The following is a 22,694-nucleotide window of genomic DNA, read 5'->3' as shown; positions in this document are numbered from 1 at the left end:
GGTGTGGTTTAGGATCATACCAGCAAGTACAGTTTAGTTCTGTTTCCCTAATTCATTCCTGAAGTGCTTTGAACATGTAAAAGCGTGACCGAACACCAGTGAAGAGCAGTTGTGCTATTTAAACTAGGGACCACAGCAATGTTATCACTCTGAAAAAAGCTGGACACATCCCCAGTAAAAGCAAAGAAGAGAGGAGAGAGCAGCCTCTTCTGTGGAAAAGGCTGCTTTGGGGGTTCAGGTGGATTCATTACCTTTTTGTCGCTCAAGCCAGACACCTGGTCCACGTACTCCTCTTGGATCATGAAGGCAGCCAGGTTGGCAGTGTAGCTGGCCAGGAAGATGACAGCAAAGAAGGCCCACACAGACACCATGATCTTGCTAGTAGTACCCTTGGGATTCTGCACTGGCACAGAGTTGTTGAACACCAGCCCCCAGAGCAACCAAATAGCTTTGCCAATGGTGAAAGAGGGACCTCCTGGCTCTAGAGCAATTGAGAAACAAGATCCCACAGTGAGCACCTCATAACAAGTGGTCTGCATTTCTATTTACACATGCATCTTGACTTCAGAGATTCAGTTTCTATTCCCATGTGAGATGAATGTCCACATCTGCACCTATGTTCATGACACTGTATCCAAGCAAAGTGTGACCCTGAAAAGTGATTTTTAAAAATGCCCTCAGACTTCCATATTTATTATGTCTCAAAGATTTCTGGTGAAACCTTGTGCAAAGGTTTTTTTGTATCTGAATGGAGGATCTAAAAATTAGAAGCTTCCTTTTTGGTTCAAGCGTTGTCACCAGAAATAGAGTTTGCTCAGAAAATACTCTACCCTTTCTAAGCTGTTCAACAGCGATGTTGTCTTTGCACTCCCAGCATAAACTGGTGCAAAATATGGCCTTCACTGTGCTTGTGTAGGTGCAAGGAAGAGCACCATCTGAAGATAACAAGGCTATTCAACTACCTCTGCAAGTGGGTTTCATTATCCAGTCTGTTGATGACACATAAGCCAGAGATGAACCCAGCTCCCTCTCCCCATGTGCTGCTTCTACAAAGAGGATATAACCGGCAAATACTCTGATCTATTTCAAGAAAATCAGCAGCTCTGTCCTGGATAGCCCAGGAGCAGATCCAGCGTTTCAGAAGCTCTTTTTCCCCATATTCACTTTTGAGAGCAGAAGCCAATTGCCATGTCTGCTGAGGAAGCGCCACACTTGAAAACTTGTGAAATCCTGCATGTTTCCCAGCAGTCCCCTGCATATGCTAGTTCCATTAGTGGGAACCCAAACCAGAATCTGATCAACTTGAGCATAAGAGGAGCTGGCAGGGAGATTGCAGCCTGAATTACTCCAAGGATCTCCCTCCAGACACTGAGAAGATCCCCTTAGGATGGGAACCCTCTGGCACAGTTTGAGTACCTGCCACTTTTCCAATGGTGCCACCTTGGCTCTCCCAAATTTTGGGTTAGCCTCCCATGTTTTATCTATTCCCTTGGGTATCCTGGTGCTTATACAGGCTTGGTGCTACTGCCTGAGGTTAAAGTTGGCTCCAACAGAGGAGCAAAGAAGATGAAAGTCTTTTGATAGCTCCTTTCCAAAGCCCTGAGTGGAAATAGTATGGCTTTCATCTGAAAGCACTGTGTTACTCTAGAGGCAATTGAAAGGTTCAAGGGGCTCATTTTCCACTCTAGTAACTGCATATAAACTTAAAGCAGAATCATCATCTCACAGAACTGGAGCCTGTAGGTGCCAGACAAAGTTGCTGTAAAAAACATTGTTTGGCACTCCTTGGCTTTTTACATATCAGAGTGGTAGTCTTAAACCCCTCTCTACTTAATGAGTGATACATCTCAGCCACGTGTCTCTGTAATGTGCATGGTCTGGACTCATCCTAAGACACAGAAGTATGAGCCCTGCATCAGTGTACAGAACTGTAAGGTGTAAGGAAACCTTGAGAAGTTCTCTCCTAAAGCCTTCATCTCTCCAGTGATTGCTTTCAGTACTTTCTCCAGTGATGGCTTTGCTTTCACAGTTACCTTGTCAGCTACAAACCAACACAATGATGGGAATCTCCAATCCAAACCACAGACCTTTTGAGCTCTCAAACTCTGAATGACCCAACAACCACCCAGTCTCATTTGGGGGCTAGGCGAGGGCATGCCCACCCAACCCCAGAGAGAAAATCTTGGTGTCCCTAAAGAGAAAATCCAGACATGGGAGGCAGGGGTATACCCTGGAAGACTCATTTGAATGCAGCCAAAGTAACATTAGCCAGAGCATCGTTACCAAACAAACACTGTAGTCTCTGCAGCTGTCTTCTACATCTGCATGTTACACCTGTCAGGGATTATATCTGCCTCATCATGCAGTGTTGTTCATAATTACTCATAACTATTGATACTTCTGGCTGCAGTTCGGCTAACTTAATAACTGCACTTGACTGCACACCTGTATTAAGAACAGCTTCTAGTGCTACATCTGTACTAATATCTCCCAGGAGACTCACAGCTTTAATATTTACCTGCATCCACAGATCCGTGTGGGCAAGAGCATCTGCTCATACAGGCCCTCCCAGCTCCATGTTAAGAGAGAAGCTCTCATCTTCCACAGTTCTGCCTGCATCCCCATTAACATTTCCTTTTTTTTCCTTCAGCCCCCTCTAATCTGATAGTATCAATTCACTCAAAGCACTAGATCAGTGACTAAATGAGTGTGTTTTCCAATCTCTCTCTCTCTCTAGACATTTTGAACTGACCAATAGGCCTCAGAAAGGTTTGAGGGCTGATTCATCAGGCAGTGAAGCTAAGGAGATGACAGCTGGTTCAACTTGCTAATTGTCTTCATGCCAATAAGGCAAAACAGATTCCTGTTCTCAGGCTGTCTGTCTGTACTCCTCTTCTACTCAACAAGCTTTCTTCTGAAGAACAAAACCACAGAGAGAGGTCACTCACTTGTTCCCGTATTTCCTGCTTCCCCTACAAAATACTCTCTTGCCCACTCCCAGCAAAATAAGCTTCTTACTTTCTCAGTTGGCTTTGATAAGCCAGAGAGCCAAGTGGGGGAGAGATATGCCCAGGTGACAGATGCGGAGTCTGGAGGATATAAAACTATGCTGAGGAGGCCAACAGAGCAGCTTGCTCTCAAGCGAGATGCAGTACTGAAGGGCAGTTTGACAATGCAGAGCCCTCTGATTGCCTCAGAGAGAGCAGCACCAGAGGCACTGCCAGCACCAGCTACCAGAACCCATTTCCCCTCAATGAGAAATGAATTGGAGCTAGTGCGTGCTTTAGAGATGAAAGGCACCACAGCTCGGTCTCCTGAGCCAAGCAAATTATCCATTATGCACATCTGTTCTCTTCAGAGACATTTTTCCGCCTCTCTCCCTGCCCTCTTTAGTCAGAACGCACAGATTGAAGTGGACTAGATCCATATCATGTTTTAGGCAAAGGAAACACCACTGATGAAGGAGCCAGGATTAGAAGTGAGAGAGGATCACAGTAGGAAATGAATCCCCTTACCTCTGCCATCAGCAAGGCACCGATTATAGCCCACAGGGCTGAAGTACTCGAAGACGAAGACAGCCACTGCAGAGATTATAAGCAGCATCACAAACATCATCACCCATACGTCAGCACTGAATGGCTCTAGAAAGGAAGAAAAAGTCATGGTGAAAGGCCAGATACATTACAGCCACTTCACCCCTTCTTCACCTCCTTTGGCCTCCATAGCGTCCTAGTGAGAATGGGGCAAACTGGATTAGGTGAGAAAAAGAAGTTAAAAAGAAATTACTGTGAAGCCTTCGACCCAGGTGTGAAAAACTCCTTGAACTGGAAGAAGTGTAGTTTCTTTTTTTGTAATGACTGCATTCATTCTTACAGCTACATTTGTGACACATGGCTCCATCTGGAACTACATGCAGCCATTGTGACATGCATTGATAAAACGCATTGATAAAAGATTGTTCCCAGGAAGTCCTCCAGCACCATCTGGAGAGAGTGAGGAAAATCAGACAGAACTGGCAGATGCTCAGACAAGCATCTAAACTTTCAAGATGTTACTGAGCCAAAGAGCATCTCCAAATTTCTGAGGTTTAGCCATAATGATTATAGTTTTTCAACTATTCTATTCCTGTAGCAACAGGAACACTGGCTTATTCTAGAAATGTTATTATTCATATTCTGCAAGTATTTAATCCCTTGCAGGTCTTCTCCTTCTCCAAGCCTGAACAGATAAAGATGGGACCGAACCAGATCAGAGAAACTTAGAATTTTGCTCCAGATTATAGACAATATTGGAACCTCCATTTATTTGCAATTTAAAAAATGGAGCTATTTTTACTACTGCTTTTACATACCCTGTCACTATTGGTGGACTTGACTAAAGGCAAAAACTACTGAAGAGTGAGCAGTTATGAAACACCTAGTTAAAGAGGTTTGGAAAAAAATCTTTACCCATATAAAGTTACTTCTGTTTGTAAACGTTCTCAAGATCCTGGCACAGAGCAGATAGTAATTATATAACTCATGTAGTGTGTTTGCTGCATCATAAAGCATTTTATAAAGCCAAATAGTAGATTTGAGGAAGGCACGGATGCCTTGGAAAAATGCAGTATCATTTCTGCATTCTCCAATTGCCCTGCATTACCAAAAGACATTAGAAACCATTTTATTAGAAGGCATGGTGTTAGCTCAGCAAAGAACTGACGACACAACTCTTTTTCAAAAGCTCTGTTAGATCTTTAACTTTCATCAGTTGCTCTGTCAAGGGAGGGTCAAGTTAATAATTTCTTTACAAATCATGTCTCTAAAGATGCAACATTTCCTTGCTAATTGTTATCACTAAGTACAATGGCATACCAAGTATAAGGCTTGTATCAATTTTCTTCTGGTTCTGAACATGCTGTTAGTTCTGTCACTGGGAAACTATACGCTGTAGCGTAGATGACAACTCTGAGTGAGATGATTCTCTGATAGAATTAGGCTTAATAATTATTGAGAAATGCCTTGGAACTTCTAGGTAGCATGTGTTTGCATTTGCCTGGATTTTGCTTGCTTGGGATTTGGAACTAAAACATCACAGTTTATTTTTATATACCTGTCCCACAGGTATTCCCAAAAAGGGACTTTCAGGCTAAGAGTCACAAGCAACCTTCACCTAATTTTTGATGAACACAGGGTGAAGTTTTAATTTTAGATTAAAATGATACCTAAGAAGGCAGAAGGTGAAACAGTTCCATTACTACGTGACACCATGACACTGATTCCCGTCTCAATGAAGGGCACAGAGAAATCCACCACTTCTGAACGCTCCTCATTAATGGTAAGGGATCCCACAGCCATATAGGCCCGTTTGGTGACGACCTGGAGGAAGGAAAGGAAGAGATCACACACAGACCCAAGACTAGCCCCTTTCGAGCACCACAGGTAAGCCCCTTGTCACCCTCCTGCCTTTCCACACTGTCTTTTTACTCCCATAATCCCCTTCCCTATATTGTTTCTATTGTCTCTTCTTTCTAATCTGTCATCAGGACACCTTCTTCTTCCAGGAAATCTATAGAAATTAATCTTCCTCTCAAAGCTGGTATGTGTATAAAAAATAAATCCACAGAGGTCTTAGGATAAACACATCATCCACTGAGAAGACGCCTTATCTCATTTTTCTGTCCTTGCTTTCTCCTCCCTCTAACACTGCAAAGTCTTTTGTTATTCCTTATACACCTTATATACAGTCTAAGCTTAATCTAGGTTGCAGCCTCTTTGGTGCATGGATATCACCCTCTTTCTTTGACTGTGAAGGCCAAATTTGTGACACCGTAGGGAATAATAATTAATCAATGAGCAGGAAAGGTGGTCACGGTCAGAGTGTCAAAGCAGATTAATTCACCCCATGTCCAGAAAGGATCCAGGGCAATCATTTCTATAGAGTCACTTCTGTCCCTTCCCAGGAAGGAGACTCAGTAATAAGCCCCAGCCCAGGGATGCAGCCCATGCCCTCCTTTTGCCGCTGACCTCTCCAATCATTCCATTCCACGTCCCATTGATCTTTTTCCCATGCTTGCCATTAGTCACCAGGTAGAGGTCATAGGTGAACTTGACAGACTTTGAGATTTTCTTGAGGATGTCAATGCAGAACCCCTTGCAACATTTCTTCATGTAATCCGGCTCCTCATCAGTCTTGTTCCTGAACCATCACAATAATTAGGAGTTAAAAGACTGGGAAAAGCTCCCTTAATGCCCCTCTGCCATCAGTATGCTTCCCTCCCACAATACGCCATGGTGAACTTCACTTGTACTGTCTGTGCTTAAGGGTGAGGGAACACGCTGTGATGACTCGCCCAGCGAGGCCAGTCATGAATAGGCATGGGTCAGGCTGAGCAAACCCAGATGACTTTTCTGAAGAGGATTATCAGGTTATGCCAGTATTGGCCCCTCTACATTCTTCTGAGAGGGGAGGGCCCAATATGAGGAAAAAAACCCACGGGTGCATACTCGGTCACGATGCGTTTTTGACAAGGGACTGTGTTCCTCATGCAGGTGCCACTGAGGGGGTCCACATTCTCCACAATGACGAATGGTGCCTCTTCGAGGGTCACAATACTCAGATGATCGTCCTCGCGTTCCTCAGAGTCAGGATACAGCTCAAAGCGGGGCCATACATAATACTTCATCTGCAACTTTTTTTCTTTCCATTTCCCCACCTGTGGAGACACACAGAATGAAAGATAGACTTCTATCTGCCCTATCCCTCTGCATTGACCGCAGCCCCTGCCGGTCAAGATAGGAGTACCAGTCTGGAGTGCCCACACTCACAGCCCGTGCGAGAAGGAGGCATTTCTAAGGAGAAGGCCCTGAGGAAATGGATTCAAACCAGAGGGTAGAGGAGAGCAACAAAGATGTTTTGGGGGTGTCTCATCTCTCTGATGGTCTCACTCACTGGGCAAGCAAGTGGATGAATGTGAGGGAGGAGGGGTACCATCACTGTGGTCAAACATGATGTCTTTCAGCTTTCTCAGCCAAACAACAACGGCAGAGCTTGTCTCCTGAAATGTTGACTTCAGCCTGTTAGCCACAGTAAAAATGATTTTCTCCTGTTAAAAAAGAGGAGAAATCAAAACAAATACTGAAACAAAATGTCATTTTGAAACAGAGAAATTGAAATACTTCACTTGGAAAACTCAAAAGAAAACTTCTTTAATTTTTCAAACTTTGTCTTTTGTTTTCAGTGAAATTCATCAAGTAGTTTCATTTTAACTGAAGTTCTTTTTGCTCAGAAATAACTCCTGCTTCTGGAAAAAGGCTGCCCATTCCTAGTCATGACTGAGTGAGTTCTCCTGAGGGAAAGAGGACATAGACAACTGAAGAGGGAGATGTCCCGCAGTTTCAGGAGTGTCTTCACAGGAGAACTTAGACAGAGATGCTTGTTTAACAGCAGTTCTCATTATTCCCTGCTAAGAGCTCACTAAAATATCTGCTCCTGTGTTTTCACAATGACTCAATTACATACTTTAGCTGGAGACAAAGAATTGCTCCACGTTTCTGACATGTGAGAAGGAAAATCTAGGATCATTTATGATTTTCACTCTTGCTATGTTTCCATAAGGATATATTGCAATCTTACTTCTTTTCATTTTCCACAGTGTGATATTTCTTAAGCAAAGAGAGAGAACATCTTCAGAGGTCAAAAAAGGGGGGTGGGACTCCTTTGCCTTATAGCTACTGCCACAAATAAGAGTTGCTGTTTTAAAGCTGCTCCATTCCCTGAAGAGACAATAGGTTTAGCGCACCTGCTGCCCATGGTAGACCATTCCTTCCAGAAATTCCAGTAAAATAAAAAAACCCACCATCGGCTATACTTTCAACTCTCGAATTCTCGCCTTTGTTCTGCTTTCCCCCCATCACAGTTGCCACTAATTAGCACCTTGGTTGGCAGCTTGAGCTGAGAGTGCAAGAAACTAACTGGGTTTGAGCACGAACTTCCCCGCTCATTCCTCAAAGAAAGCCCTCCAGGCCAGGGCTGAGACACATTGATGGCAGACGCAGTGTGTGTGTAGGGGGGAAGCTTGCGCGGCTGCTCTTGGCAGTGTACCTGCTCGGTGGGTAAACAGAAAATCTTCGTTCCACTGCAATCCAATGCCACCTCCCACCACCCCCAAATTTCACTCATTTATTTATTTAAATGACAGGAAGGGAGGGAGAAGCACTTATTAGAGGCTCATTAGGTGTCAGCGGTTATTCTGTGAAACTCAAAGCCCAGCTGGGGTTTGGCATTTGAAAGCAGCCAGAATTCGCATAAAACATTTGTCACCTTCAAAACAAACAAACAACTGCTTCATATGGCCATGAAGAAAAACCCACTCTGGGGAGCTTGTGGAGGGAGAAGAAAGGCAGAAGGTAGCACCCGGAGACAGCAGCCTCCCCTCATATCATTCCAGTGTGGACATGGCACCCCTGCAAGAGCAGGGCTGCGGTTTTTGTGAGAAGGGGGTGAGGCAGCCATGCAGCTGAAGACCCTTCCTGAGGACCCTCACGATCAGCATCTGGCAAAAAAGGCCAAGTAGAGCCTGCCTCCGACACTTCCTGCACCTGGGCCTGTTTGAAACAGGAAGCAGAGCACACAGCTATTTTCTTCTCTTTTTTTTTTTCTCCCCCCCCCCTTTTTTTTTCCTTATTTAGCAGGCAGGGAGAGTTTGTTTCAATTTTTAAATACACTTTGAGCAGGTGAAAGCAGGCTGATTGGGAGCCCCAGCAAGTGGGGCCCCTTTTGCCCACAGAAGAGGGGTAGTTTTGGCTAGCACAGCAGACAGTCTGTCCCCAGACTAATTTCTAAGCCTTGGTGTAGAGAGTGCATTTCTGAGGAGATAAAGAGCATATACTCATAACAGCCTGCTCAGCCCTCAACTTCTCACTCGTTGACCAAGCCGGTCAATTTACCATCATCTGGGCCACAGATTTCAACAAAGTATCTTTACCCCACTGGTAACTGAGCTCAAATCCCCAAAACCAGTTCAGTGAAGCCACCAGACAAGCAGAATAATACATGGGGCTCAGTAGGGACTGGTGATTAAAATGCTGCGCAGAGCAGCCTAGACTTCAGCTTACTAACATTAACTTATCATAGAAATAAGCAGCTGATGAAAGAGACATCTTGCAGTATCTCAGCAGCACTTAGATAACACGGTAATAGGCACAATATAAACCCCTAAATGATAAATTAGATCAGATAGGCAAACCCAACTCATAATTACCCAGAAGTTCTCTGGAACAGAAGGGGAGTTTATAAGGCTGTGTGCCAGGCACATTTCACAGTGTTATACTACTGCATGGCTGACATTATGAAATTAGAGTAACAGTGATAGTCTTGCAACAGCCTCCTAAGCACTGAAGCACCTAACTGCAAATACGGTAATACATGTCCTGTTTCCTTATTATCCAATAAAATCCTTATAAATTGTCTAAGAAGGAGGAAAAATAGGATGTAAGTGAATGTACTGGCCTAAATTTTAAATTAACTGTGAAGTATCTCAAGAATACATGCATATCTTACCATTTCATTGCTAATTTGAACAATTAGGAATGATAAATAATTACTTACACACCTGCAGACATGTGCTGATACGAATAAGCAAAATCAGAAAACCTTTGTAAATCAAGGGGCAGGGGTAGACTTCGCTAAGTGCTCATGCATGCAAGAGTCAAATGTGTATGCAAGTACTTAAAGAAGAGGGGGGCTAAGTAACGTAAAAATAGTGAGAAAAGCCACATGTGCAAAGGACAGACACAATGCAAGAGAAAGAAAACTACAAATGTGCATTCTATGCTAGACAATCTGCTGTGAGAGGGAAGGAGCAATTCACTGTGGGGACAGAGGTTAGCCACAACAGAATTAAATGTCACAGATTTGTCCAGGTAATGATGCCGACTCTTAAAGAATATAACCTGCCAAGCTGTGCAGAGCAGAGCAAGGCACTTTTGAAGTCTCAGGGTACTTGGTATTAACAGCTTGTAAATTGCTGTTACTTAGGTTCTGCTCAGTGCTTGCCTCAGCAAAAGAGGAAAAATAAACCTTTCCAGGCATCCTACGTATTTGTCACCCTGCAGCTCCAAGACCCACCAGGTGTTCTGCGATCAGCATCCAGCCACCCGAACTCCCACCAGGAGTCCTGGAGGATCACAAAATCAGCAAAAATAAGGATGGAAGGGATCTTTAAAAAGCCCTTTCTAATCACATTCTCCAGTCCCTGGGTATGATCCTGCATACCAAACATCCCAGGGCAGGGGTCCTAAGAGCTCAAATTTCATCTTAACTATTGAGCTACTTCTCCTTGCTCTGTCTGTACCACACCCAATCTAATAAAGAAAGGAATGTCATTTTGGTTTGGGAGTGGATCTGGAGGTGTTGAGGGAGGGGAGCAGCTAATCGTTACCGTAAATTCAAGATACTACTTTGGATAACATGCTGTTAGGAGGAGGAGAAGTCCAACATGATTGCAAAGAAGAAAGTGAGAGCTATTATAGAACAAAAAGTCAACCACATATGCTGTTGGTTTGCCTAGGTGTATAAGCCATCCAGAACAGACAAAAGGTAAGATTGCCTATACAAGGGGAAAATAAGTCAGAACCTTCCCAAAGCCTTCCAGCAGGGTGGCAAAGTGCCTTAACCACAGTATAATGCAACCAGAATAAAGGTATGTTAATGTGCATCTTTAATGAAAGGTGTTGTATCATATTAGTCCCTGAAATTAATTCTTAGCAGAACTTTTTCTCCCACCCAAGGGACGGTAAGACTTGTAAGAGCCATTTGTGAGAGATATTTGTCTAACCTGTCCTCACACTGACAGAGAGCCCATGGTCTCCGTGGAAAGTCTGTTCCAGGGTTTAACTATGCTTCCCCTTAGAAAGGGATTTTTCCTGATGTCTAACTTAAATCTTTCTTGCTGCAATTTAAACTAGGAGAGTGTATTTTCTTATTCTTCCACATGTGCTGTTTTTAGTGTTATCAGGTCAGTAAGATATTTATAACGCAGAAGAGCTGATAGTCTCATTCAATGGATATCATATATGCTACACTGGCAAAAGCAACCACCTGTTCAAATAGTCAACACCCAGAGTAACCATTTACAAAATTCTTACTCAAATTTGTAGTATAGACAGCACCAAGAACAAGTTAGTCCCATGAATTTCCAAGATTCTCTGTTCCAGCCAGGGCAGAAGCCAACCTCTGAGCTTTTCCTAGTATGCTAAAGCAGGATTATAGGACACAAAAGCATATGGAGAAACCCCTAACTAAATATTAAAAAACAGAGAAACAAACTCCCCTGCAGGTTTAGCTTTCAAGGACTAGGCAGTGTACAAAATCTGAGGTTACATTCTAGGTGAAAATGGACAGATGCAGATTGATTTCTTGTGCAAAATACTCAAAAGCATAGGGGTCTGATTTCAGGTGGAGGTGCAGGAGAAAATGTGGATCTTCAGACCCTTCTTTTTCAAGAGATTGCAGGAGAACTGTTTGGGCAGAGCCTTTGATAGTTTTTAATCTCATACAGGCTCCTACTTCCACCACGCCTTGCACTTCTGTTTTTTTTCCTTTTAAATCTTCTGTCACTTATTGCCACTCCTGGTACATAAGAGATACCAGAAAAGCAATAAGAGGGATTTGGTTTCATTTACAGAATAAAAAAAGACCATTCCAAACTAACCTAGGACTCTAACTGTTTCCCTTATTTTCTAAAAAGTACAAACAATGTTTCCGCCCTTTTTACACTCTGTCTTCCAGTAGCTGAGGGGCTTGTTCATTTGAGTGGTATAGCACTAAGGCAGCAACACAGGGCAGTGATTAGAAACCACCAATTCCCTATTTTGTCAAAGACCTTTTGGACCTGATCTGCAAACACTTTTGCGTCTCCACTCCATATTGTGTGAAATGGAGATAATCATATGTCCTTGCCTCCAGAATGTGTTGAGTAGATAAATACATAAATAAAAAAAATAAATAAAAGGTCTTGAGGCTCACAAATAGTATGGAAATGAGCAGATAAATACACACACACACACACGTTTGACAGAGCTAGATGAGAAAACACTTAGGGCATGTAATTGTGAATGGTGCAAATGGGAAAGCTTTCTGCCTTTAATCTTCGCTGTCAGATAGTTAACTGGGAAAAGTATGTAACTTTTACACCTGATTTTAATACATGGAAAAGGGAGAAACAAATACAGAAAAGGTAAAGGTAGGATGTTGGGCAGGTAGGCAGAAAATACTAGTGTTACTGGCAATATAGTTGACAACCCCTCTGGGAAGCAGGGAGAGGCCAGTCTTGTCAGTACAGTTGTTACAGATCTTGAATGAGGACACGGGAAAACCAGAACAACTAGGCAGGACCCAAAAAGAGCTATTGCAAGAATAATAGAAACACCATAGAAATAGCAATTATAACTGGGACACAGCCAATGGAAGGTATGCACTGCTCAGGGTACATAAAAGTAGAAGTAAACTGGGGGTGCTGTTGTAACCTTATATAGTATACTGTATACCAGTGTACTGTAAAGAAATAAAAGAGGGTATGAATAAAATAGAATCATTTGGGATCAAGATAGTTTTTGGAAGACTTGCACAAGATATTCCATTGGGATTGTACTACAGAGATCTACTGTAAATCCACAGGCTTGCCTTTCGGTATGCATAGAGATGTCATTGATGTTATTGAGGAGAAATTATATCAGGAACTAAGTCATTATGGGAGACTTTAGCTTCCTAGAGATAAGGTGAAGAACAAAAGCAAATTTTAACAGCAGCACCCTTATGTCTTTTCTTCTGGACCTGATAGTTGACGCATTTCTTCACCCCAAAACTACTGATTAGACAATAGGTCATGCTGTTTTACACTCAGTTAGTGCAAGCAGCAAAGAACCTTACAGAAAAGCTAGTTATCAAAAATAACCTTGGATTGAGTGATTAGGGGAATGGAGAGCCTGCCTTAAAGGAGAAGATTAAAAGGCTTGTTTAACCTAGATAAATGAAAGCCAAGAGGGGATATGACTGCTCTCTATGAATAAAGGGGGACAAATGCACAAGGGAGGAAGAAAAGTTTCTTTTAAACAGAAAAACAATATTGGCGCAGGAACAAGTGGTTCAAAACTGGTTGTAGGAAATTTGCCTTGAAAATAAGATGTTTTTAAACCATCAAATGAGGGAGGTTTTGGAACAGCTGTCCAAAAAGAGTAGTGAAAGCAGCTTAAGTGTGGTCAAGATGATGCACAGCTGATTTGTATAGGGTTATATAATGTTGCTACATACGGCAGGAGGAATGGGACCAGATGAGCCTTTCCCAGTCCAGTGGCTTAAGTAAACAGAAGCAAGAGGAGGAAATCCTCTATGGAAAACCTTTTCTCCTTGACTTTTCAGTCTGCAGATGTCAGAACACCATCTAAATCATTATCCCTCTGTCCCCCCAGTTCATTCACATGAACACAAAGGCTCTTCTGACTGGTGTCTCCACAGCCTAGCTGCACACTTTCCTCATTCAGCAGAAAAGCTGTTTCATCTGCCCTGAGAATAGACCAGCCCTCTTAGCCTTTAACCAAGCTGGTTAAGTCATGACTCTCATTCTCCCACTGCTGAGATCACAGCCGTTTCCAAACATGTCATCCCTGTGATGCTGCAAGTCTGTATCCTCAGACAAGCTGGTCTACAGCTAAGCAAGCAAGTGGAGAAGAGATGCCACAGAGAGCAAAAATCTCCTGTTTACAAACACTTAGGGTGATTAATTAGCCACATCAGCTAAAGCAGACAAGAAATGGTTGTGAACACACCACATGCAAAATTAATTAACACAGAAAAAACATTCCTTCCTGAACCTCAAGTTCACCTTCCACAACCACCTGGGGAAGGCTGCTTTCTCCACTGCACCTGCGGAAGCAGGAATTGCTTCTGACGGCCTTTCAATTAAACAAGAAGCATACAGGAGATGGTGCAATTTTCTTCCCTCTATTTTTGAACAGCACCTAGAATATGCCAGAGGGAGGCTCAGCACAGAATAAGGACAGGATGAAGTACCTGCTGTTGCTTTACATCTCATTTCTGCAGTTCTGTGAATAAAAGCACTTTTCAGAAATTCAATACCCCTGCTCACTGAGGTCTGGCATTTACATAGCTCTTGCCATTTTTGTAGAAACATTTCTTTCCTGAACCATTTATATGCTTTTTGCAGTTGCTGAGGTCCTGTCCCCTGCCATGATTAGCCTGAGAAGGTTAATGAGATATACTTTGAAAGCTTCTGTCTTCTGCAAAGTGAATGAACTATGGAGCTCCACCGGTGTCACAGAAAGGCCAGGAATGCCAAGGTGTTTGCCTTGGTAAATCATTCCTCAAAGCCAGAAGGTATCAAGGGAGGGTTATAGGCATAAAACTAGCCCGCATCAGCTGATAGTTCTCACTGGCTGATGGCATTGCTCCTGGTGGTAGTGTTAACTTGATAGCACAGAGTGTCGTTCATTCAGGCAATGTTGGCTCATGCAGGAGTTGTATGATTTCCAGGGGAATATATTAACGAAAGGTCCTCAATACTTCATGATGTACATAAAAATGGCAACCATGTTTAATGGAAATTCACACTGCAGCTAGCACAAACATAACTGGTAGAGCTGTCAGAGGGGGCAACTCATGGTAGTATGGACTGTGGTCTGGGTGGGCTGGAGGATATAAGTAATTCAGGAAAGCCATAACTTCTAGGGGGGCAAATCAGGTGTTAGGATTTTGGAGGAAGAATTAGAAAAAAATATATGTCTTTACAAGCACTGCAGACTTAAAAAGAAAAGTACTAACCCAGGATTGCACGACTGCACCATCCAGCATAAACCACCTCCCGTAAGGAACCGCAGCACCTAACTCAGGCTCTTGCTTCAATAATCTTTCATCCATAGAGCCTCATGCCCTTCTGAAATGACTCTGGGTGAGGAGAGGGGAGCTTAATTCCATGTTCTTAAAACCAGCAGCATCAGGCTATTCTGATTCTGCTCTGGGAGATGAATTAGAAAGCTAGGGAGCTTTAGACTGCCCCTGTTGCTTGCTCATCTAAGATGAAAGCAGGTTTCACCTTGAGCATCTCTGCTGCTCTCCTCTGCAGAACCGTGGGGCAGTGAAAATGTAGCAGGGATACTCATAAGATGGCACATTTTGTGTGACAGGGGGTTCAGGAGTTACAAATGCTTAAAGAAATATATTTATATGCATGTATTTTTATGCATATGTGTAAGTGTCTAGATGCTTTATAAAAGCATTTGCAGTCTCTAAGAGCACATCCGCATTGTGCAGGTGTATGCCTGCATCCAGTACGTGTCCATGCATGTAATGCCCTGTCTAATGATTTTTCCCCTTAGCTTTTCCTGTTGAGCGCTGGGCTTGGGTTTGCTTTTTGCTGAGCTTTCATTTTTCTCACTCAATGCTACACTGACAGAGGAGCTTGTCAATTCATGCCACAGTCTGAGAGAAGGTTTAAAGCTTCAGCTGATAGTTGCAGTAATGAAGTGGGGTCCTGTACAAAGGTGTACAAAACCCCAACACGTTCCTGTGTCCAGTGACACCTACTCTTTACCCAGAATGAATCTCTCTTTCAGGGTCTCTTGGGATCTGAGGCTGAAGAATTGTTTAAAAATGCAGATCTAGAGGAAGGCCAAAGAAATCTCTTCATACAGAGGAAAGCTAAATGTTGAAGCAGACCTAGCCATGCTGGCAGGGATGGGAGAGGATGCAGCATGAAGAGAGAGGGAGCGGGTTGCCTAAACCTCACTGCTTTCTGAACTGTGCAAGACACATTGCAGGTGCTGCCTCAAAAAGCATCTCTGAGAATATCAGACAGTTGCTTTAACTTTCACTGAGGAGAGGCCACAGCTGGTGAAATATCACCCTGTGTTGTATATACCAGCCAGAGCCCCAGTGCCCCTGCCCTGTGCACTACAGCCAGGCATTGGGGTCACAGAGAAAGAGGCACAGGCAGGCACAGCCACACACACACCCCTCCACAGGGAGACGCAGCCTATTCAGCTCTTCTCTCTCCAGTGGAAAGGGGAAGAACATGCCTGACTGGAGGAAATACTGCACATTTTGAGAGCAAGATTTCCAGACTGGCACTTGCAGAGCTGTAGACCCCCCCCCACTTCCTTTCCTCTCCTACCACCAAGAGTTCTGGGCATGTGATGGCAAATGCTGCTACCCTGCTGCACAACCCCTTGTCCAGATCCCAGCCCTGTAATCGCCCTGACGTAGCCACAGCCAGCCTCCCAGGGAGGAGCGGGCAAGAAGGACACCCAGCTGGGCTGTGTGTTTGCACGCCCCCTCCAGCCCAGCATATGGCAGGGGACCTCGTGCACCGCAGTGGGGCTGTGGGGGGTTTTGCCAAGGGGTGACCCACTGATCCACTGCCCAAAGTTGTAACTGGATCTTTAACATGAGTGGAAACAACAGACCTGTTCTGCACCTTGATCCCCTAACCCATTCACTTTAGTACTGCTCTCTTCACTCAGCTTTTTAAGGAGGCCAGATGGGAAGCAAAGCTCACAGACGGGAAAGGTGCATCCAGGGACACCCTTGCCGCTATATGTGTGTATAAGGGGCTTGCTCTCTGGCATCCTTGCACCTTTTGTTATCTCCACTCTCTCAGGCCCATCTCTGTGGAGGAGAAGAGGGTGGGGAGATAATCTCACTGCCTTGTTTCTCCCTCTATCCTTCTCTTATGGCCTGTTATGATCCCCAATAAACACAGGGCTCAGGGGTTTGGGGGGAGGGAGAAACAGGCAGCAGACAATGCCTGCCTCATGTGTCTGAGAGAAAGAGGATGGTGGTCCCCTGTGCTCTCACGCAGCACCCCACCACCTGCACACCCGCAGCCCTGGACCTCTTCAGCCACCTGGCAGACTCTGTGAGACAGAGGCAGGGGAAAGCCAGCAGGCAAGTGTGCTTTTGTGTGCATGTTCCCCACTGCCACAGATCTGACTTCTCACCACTGCTTGCCTCATGTCTTTAGTCCAGTTCCATGCTGTCACAGTGCCAGAACTGGCAACAGGAGCAAGACCAGTACAAGAGGTGCAGAAAACAGTGAGAATTGAGGTGTAATTCCTGGCACGAGCTCCCTGCTGATCTCAGCTCCCACTGACTTGGATCCTGTGAGCTGGGGTGGGGGCATATGGAGGAAATTGGGCTGAGAAACAGTCCTTTGCCTACTTACCTCCTCCTAGCTAGGGCCAGCCATATGGGGCAGGAGCTGGCTGTTTGTCCCCATCTCAATATTGCCCAAACAATACATTTGCCTTGTGTTTGGGAGTGAAGCGCTGGCCCAAACCTGAGCAGTGTCAACTCCATGTGTCTGTGCCGCGAGTGAGAGTTACTGGGGTATTTCTGTCTGTCCTGCTGCAGGCTGGTCTGGTGGATCTGCCAGGGCAGCTGAGTTGCTCTGAGGAGGTGGACATGGGCTGTAGACCACTAGCCTGCCTTAGGAGTTTATACCTCAGCCTCCACCCTGGACAGGATCACTTCTCGAAGGGATGAAAGCTCCAGAAGGGGACCTAGGAGCTGCAGGACCCCACATGACCCACTCCTAGAGCCGAGTGCTGGGCTTTGTTTGAGAACAAAGAGGGAAGTTACCACGGCGTTCTGCTGTGTTTGGCCAGAGCATTGCATGGATCCAGCCAGCTCTGTCGACACCCTACAGACAAGACTTGACCCTTGGACAGAGTCCACCAATGGGACAGCTGGGTTCACTGCACACATGTGCATTACTACCATGCTGACCGGAGCCAGAAAGCACTCTGTGAGCAGTAGGGAGTGGCTCTGCCAGAAAAGTTTGCTCTCTCCTATCTCATATACAGATGCACATGCGCACGCGCACACACAGAGGCACACGCACACAGCAGCAGTCATCTTGAGCTGATCTGGGCTTGGAGTCACCAGACAAGATCCCAACTGACGCCATCTGAGCTGCAAGTCATCCCTGTGCACAAAGAGCACTATCAGACAAGTACTGTTAGCGAGAATGGTAACCTTAAAACCAGTGTTTTAGGGAAGCGAGAAGCCGCCATGTATTGGCCTGCTCTAGCTAGAAAAGAAGGGTTAAGCCAAGGACTGATTTCTTGAGGGCTTGACCTTAGAGAGAGAAAATTACCCAGTCCTCTTAGCACTGATGGATGCCAGCAACACCCAATTTTCAAAGACTGTCTGTCATTTTGTGCCTAAAGGTGTCAGCACAAAAATGTTGTGGCATTCCCTTTCTGCAACAAGAAAGAAAAAGAACAGGGATGACAGAGGCAGTCTTGGAGACATAAGATGAAGCTAAGGTTCTCAGCAGGTTGCAAAAGGTCCTTTGTGGCACATATAAGTGTATACATGGAATGACTTCCTGCAGTCTGGAACTAGCTGGATGACTTCAAACATGTATTTAAATCTGTGTGTACTGTATAGTTGCCTCTATTACAGGGGGAGCTGGTAATAAGCCTGTAATTAGGTTCTGTGACACTTTCCATTACAAAAGTCTTTAGACCAATTCTCTGAGAAAAGCCAATATCTCCATATTTTGCAACAGGCATTTGAAAGTCAGCAGGGAAAAAACCCTCAGGCTAAGGACATGATTTTTACTTTGGCCCATCAAATTTCATTCAGTCTTAACTGCATTATAAACTGTTAAATAATCATTTCTTTTCTGTCATTTTCTTGCAGAAATCCTGGCAGACAGCCCAAATAGCATCTGAGCATGAACATTTTAAGAGCTAAGTCCATCATCCCAGTAAATCAGTGGGGACACCCCTACCAGTACCACAGTCAGTACAAGGATCACCTCAGATTTGGCAGGGCAAGGGAAGGACAAAGTCAGATTAGACTACCCACATAGTAGGGACGGGTCATCCAAATCCACCTCCATCTTTTAAATGCACCCTACTGTGAAAAGCTCCCTTGCACTCCACCATCTAGGATTCAGAAGAAAGGCAAACTAGTCTGAGCTGTCATGACTGTCTGTGGCATTAGTACAGATTAGTCAGGCTAGTCACTGGACTGAGCAGTCAGAGTCAGTGCTGAAGGCTCAGCATGCAAGAGAATGAACAACACATTTATACAGAAAAGAATTTGGGGTTTCCATTAAAAAAAAGAAAAAATATAAATCAAACTACATTAAAAGGACTGTACTTAGGTTGTAAATAGCAGGTTTACAGTTTCCTTTTCAAACTTACTTCCATCCCACTTGTGTGTGGACATTTTAATTCAAGATTTAATTAATGTGTGCATACAACTTTCTCCATGGGGTCCCTGCCTCAATCCCTGTACTGGAAAGTTACTTGAGGGAACAGAATTAAGGTAGTCCAGGAAACAAGACTGGCATTTCCTAGCTTGACTTTGCAACCTGATGAAATCACTGTTAAGTTCTTTTATTTTCTGTATATAATTGCTTATAGACCTTTATGAGTGTGCACAAGCCTTTACAAAACAAATAAACAGGCCAAAAAAGTATCAGTGAAAAGGGAGAAAGAGCTACTTGTGAGGTAGTGAAAGAAGCAGATCGTACTGAATCACCAGGCACTGGGAGACCAGAGAGGAATAAAGAAAAAGTGGTGGACAGCAAACCAATCAACCAATTTACAGACAACGTAATACCACTTTATGAAGAGAGAAGCAGTGTTGACCTTGCCAAGTGGTTGAATGGGGCAAAGAATGTGCAAGCCAAACTGGAAGGGATCATGGAGAGAGGCAGAAGAAAGCAAAGCAGGCAGGTGCCCGTGATGCCCATGGTGCCCAGGTGACAGGAAAGGAAGACATGGGCAGATTGTGCTGAAGGAAGGTTTCTCAGGTTGCGGCAGTATGCTTGCAACAGGCTAAAGGAGAGTGAAGGTTGGTCTTCACAGGAGATGTGGACAGACTCAAGCTGGTTGATCTGTGTAACCTTAGCATAGAGGCATGGGGGTGGGGGATAAATAGCACAGGGACACCAGGAGGGCTGGATGCATGCCAGCTATGGTCCAGATGCTGTCTAGCCATGTTAGCCCAGTAAGGCTAAGCTGAGAACCTAGGCAGCCTGCCAGGCTAATGCAGCTGTCCCGCACCCCGCCGAGCTGCCGGGTCCCTGTGGTGCTGCTCTGCACAGTGTGGATTTGCCATCACAAGCCTACACTAGCACAGTTAACACCATGCAGGGTTTCACAGGGCAGACTTGCCCTAAGCAGCTGCAGCAGCTGTAGCAAGCGCAGATGCTTTCTCCCCAAGTGCCTAGGAGTGATGGGACCCAAGCGCTGGCTGTAATCTCATCCTATGCTTACTGTGTGACCTTAAGCAAGCCATTTAAGCTTTCCAAAGCTCAGTTTTCCCCTCTATAAAATGCTCTTAAAAATCCATCCTACATTACAAGGGGGTTGTGGGCTCAATTAAACCATCTAAACAGGGACATAGCAGCTGGGAACAATGTAAGTCAGCAGAGTAAGAAACTGCTTCATTTCATCCACCGCAGAAGAAATCATGTAGCTCACGGCTGCACCTAGAACATCTCACGCCTCATGTCAAAGGAATGAGGCTTTGCCATAGAAGGGTGCCGGTTACTGCAGATAGGCTGTGCGCTCCAGCAGTCAGTAATGGAAATTGCACTGATTAATGACAGAGTCGCAGTACAGCAGGTCAGGCATGTGGATCAACAGCTGTAAAAGGAACAGCAGGATTTTATATTGTACTCGATAAGAACTAGTTTGGGATCAGGAGATTAACTAAAGCTCGAGAGCGTGTTCTTGGGTCCTCTCCAGCTGCTTTGGAAGCTGAAGTGGCACGAAGCAACTGGACAGCTGTCCTTCCTGGCTCTCTGAAGATATCTTTCCTGGAAGAGGAAGGACAGGGACCCTCAAGTTGGCAGAGCAGTGCTCAACCCTGCCCCTTCCAGCCTCCAGGAAGCAGGCCATCTCACCTCCCATGCTTGACATGAAACTCAAACAACTGGCTCATGCCCCATGTGCTCCAGTACCACAGCTCTGCCTCATAGGCTTGAAGCAGCCTCTTTTCCGCCCCAGGACCCCATACAGTCAGTCTCCACATGCACAGGTGGGGAAGGGAGGACTGCTTCTTGTGTCCTGCATTCCTCTGAGCCCTCACCAGGGATGCTTCCCAGCTGCAGCTGAGAGCTAAGGCTCACCATCTTCACATGCCCCAGTGCAATGCTGTGCCACACAAGCAAACAGAGGGAGCTTCCAAGGCCTGGGCAGGAGAAACAGCCTTGGAGACAGACCAGCCAAGCAGTAGCTCTCAGCTATGAGAATGGCACTGTGCTCATGGTGGCCAGCCAGGTACAGAATGGCCCTATGGCCAGCCCAAGGTATGTACAAGAATAGATTTGACTCAGTGCCAGCTTTAGCCCAGCTGCTTTTCTGCCATGCCAAGTATATCCAGTAAGCCAGGCCTTTCTCCTCTTGTGACAGAACGAATCTTGCTTACAACTGAACATCTATCACTTCCTGTCTTCTGATTATTTCACTAGGCAACCTTAACATTCCATTAATATAAGTCTTTGTGGAGCTAAAGATATACACTATGTGCATATACAAATACATATAAATATGTCTCTATCTAGCAGAGAATCCAATTAAGTGAATATGTTATGCCTTAGCAATTAATGAATTCAACAAGCTGAGCTGCCTATTGCATATGATTAAAATTCAAGCAATATCAACCGCAACAGCAAAAAGATCCCAGATTTGCCTATGTGCTATCTACAAAGAGATTTTTAACATCTAAATCGTAGAATAAATTCAAGTATGTTTGCAAACCTCGGAAAACTCATCCTCCCAGTGACGTAAAGTCTGTCCTTCAACTCCTTGTAGCCTAGGAGAAATTTAAACCCAACTGCTCCTGCATGCAGCTCCTCAAACCATTCCTGCCCTCTTATATGTATTTCCACAGCATTTTCTGACTGCCAGGGCTGAAAACATGCTGGTGCCTTATGGGTTAAAAGAAAACGAAGTCCATGACTGAATGGACCTGTCTTTCTAATCACTTGACTGACGCAAATATTTCCTTTCTCCTTGTGTTCAGTTGCCAGTTTGGGTGTATGTGTGTGTGTGCAAGTGTATGCATGTGTTCAAGTGTTTGTGTGTGTGTCTGTGTGAGTCCATATGTCTGCCTGTTCCTTTGTATGTTAACCTTTACTTCAGGACAAGTTTTCTTTCATGCAGTTTCTGCCCCTCAGCAATAGACAATACTGAGCCCTCATGGGACCGCTCATTCCCTCCTTCTCTCACAATATCCCTCCTCTGCATTCACAAGATGCTCCCCAGTGGTGTGTTCTACAGAAATAAATATTTAAGTAGCCACTAAACCACAGAAGATGCAGAAAAGCAAGCAAGGGACTTAGCTGCAGAATTCAAGGCACAGAGGGGAGTGAGTGGAAGCATTGCATGGAGGGTCAGGAGAAGAAAAATGCTGATGAGACTTTGGACTGGCAACACAACCGTCCCGTTCTCTTCCCTGACGCAGCCAGTATGGCAGGCTGGTTTTAACCCTGAGACCAGGGCTAACTGATTTAAGATGGGTCTTCATTAGCATCGCTGCATGAAACTAAAAACCAAGAATGTGCCTTATTGGTAGGTTAATAGATGAAATAGCCTTTAACTGAGATACCAAAGACACAGTTAAATAAATAACTGTACTGCTAATGGTAAGTCTTTCTTCTTTTTTTTTTTTTTTTT

General features: G+C 44.6%; 1 protein-coding gene across 1 annotated transcript in view; it reads right to left on the bottom strand.

The window, feature by feature from the left end:
* GRIN2B (glutamate ionotropic receptor NMDA type subunit 2B) overlaps positions 1–22,694 on the bottom strand; it is a 171,380-nt gene that overhangs the window by 23,739 nt on the left and 124,947 nt on the right. The window contains exons 4-8 of the mRNA XM_026082764.1: positions 6,486–6,694; positions 6,006–6,177; positions 5,204–5,357; positions 3,516–3,641; positions 252–481 (exon numbers count right to left, since the gene is read on the bottom strand). Coding sequence (XP_025938549.1) covers positions 252–481; positions 3,516–3,641; positions 5,204–5,357; positions 6,006–6,177; positions 6,486–6,694 — 891 coding nt within the window. The remainder of the gene's footprint in view (positions 1–251; positions 482–3,515; positions 3,642–5,203; positions 5,358–6,005; positions 6,178–6,485; positions 6,695–22,694) is intronic.

The sequence above is a fragment of the Apteryx rowi genome, unplaced genomic scaffold, assembly GCF_003343035.1.
Source record: "Apteryx rowi isolate R43461 unplaced genomic scaffold, aptRow1 scaffold_590, whole genome shotgun sequence".
In the NCBI taxonomy this organism is placed as follows: domain Eukaryota; kingdom Metazoa; phylum Chordata; class Aves; order Apterygiformes; family Apterygidae; genus Apteryx; species Apteryx rowi.
This window is presented reverse-complemented; position numbering and strand designations above follow the sequence as displayed.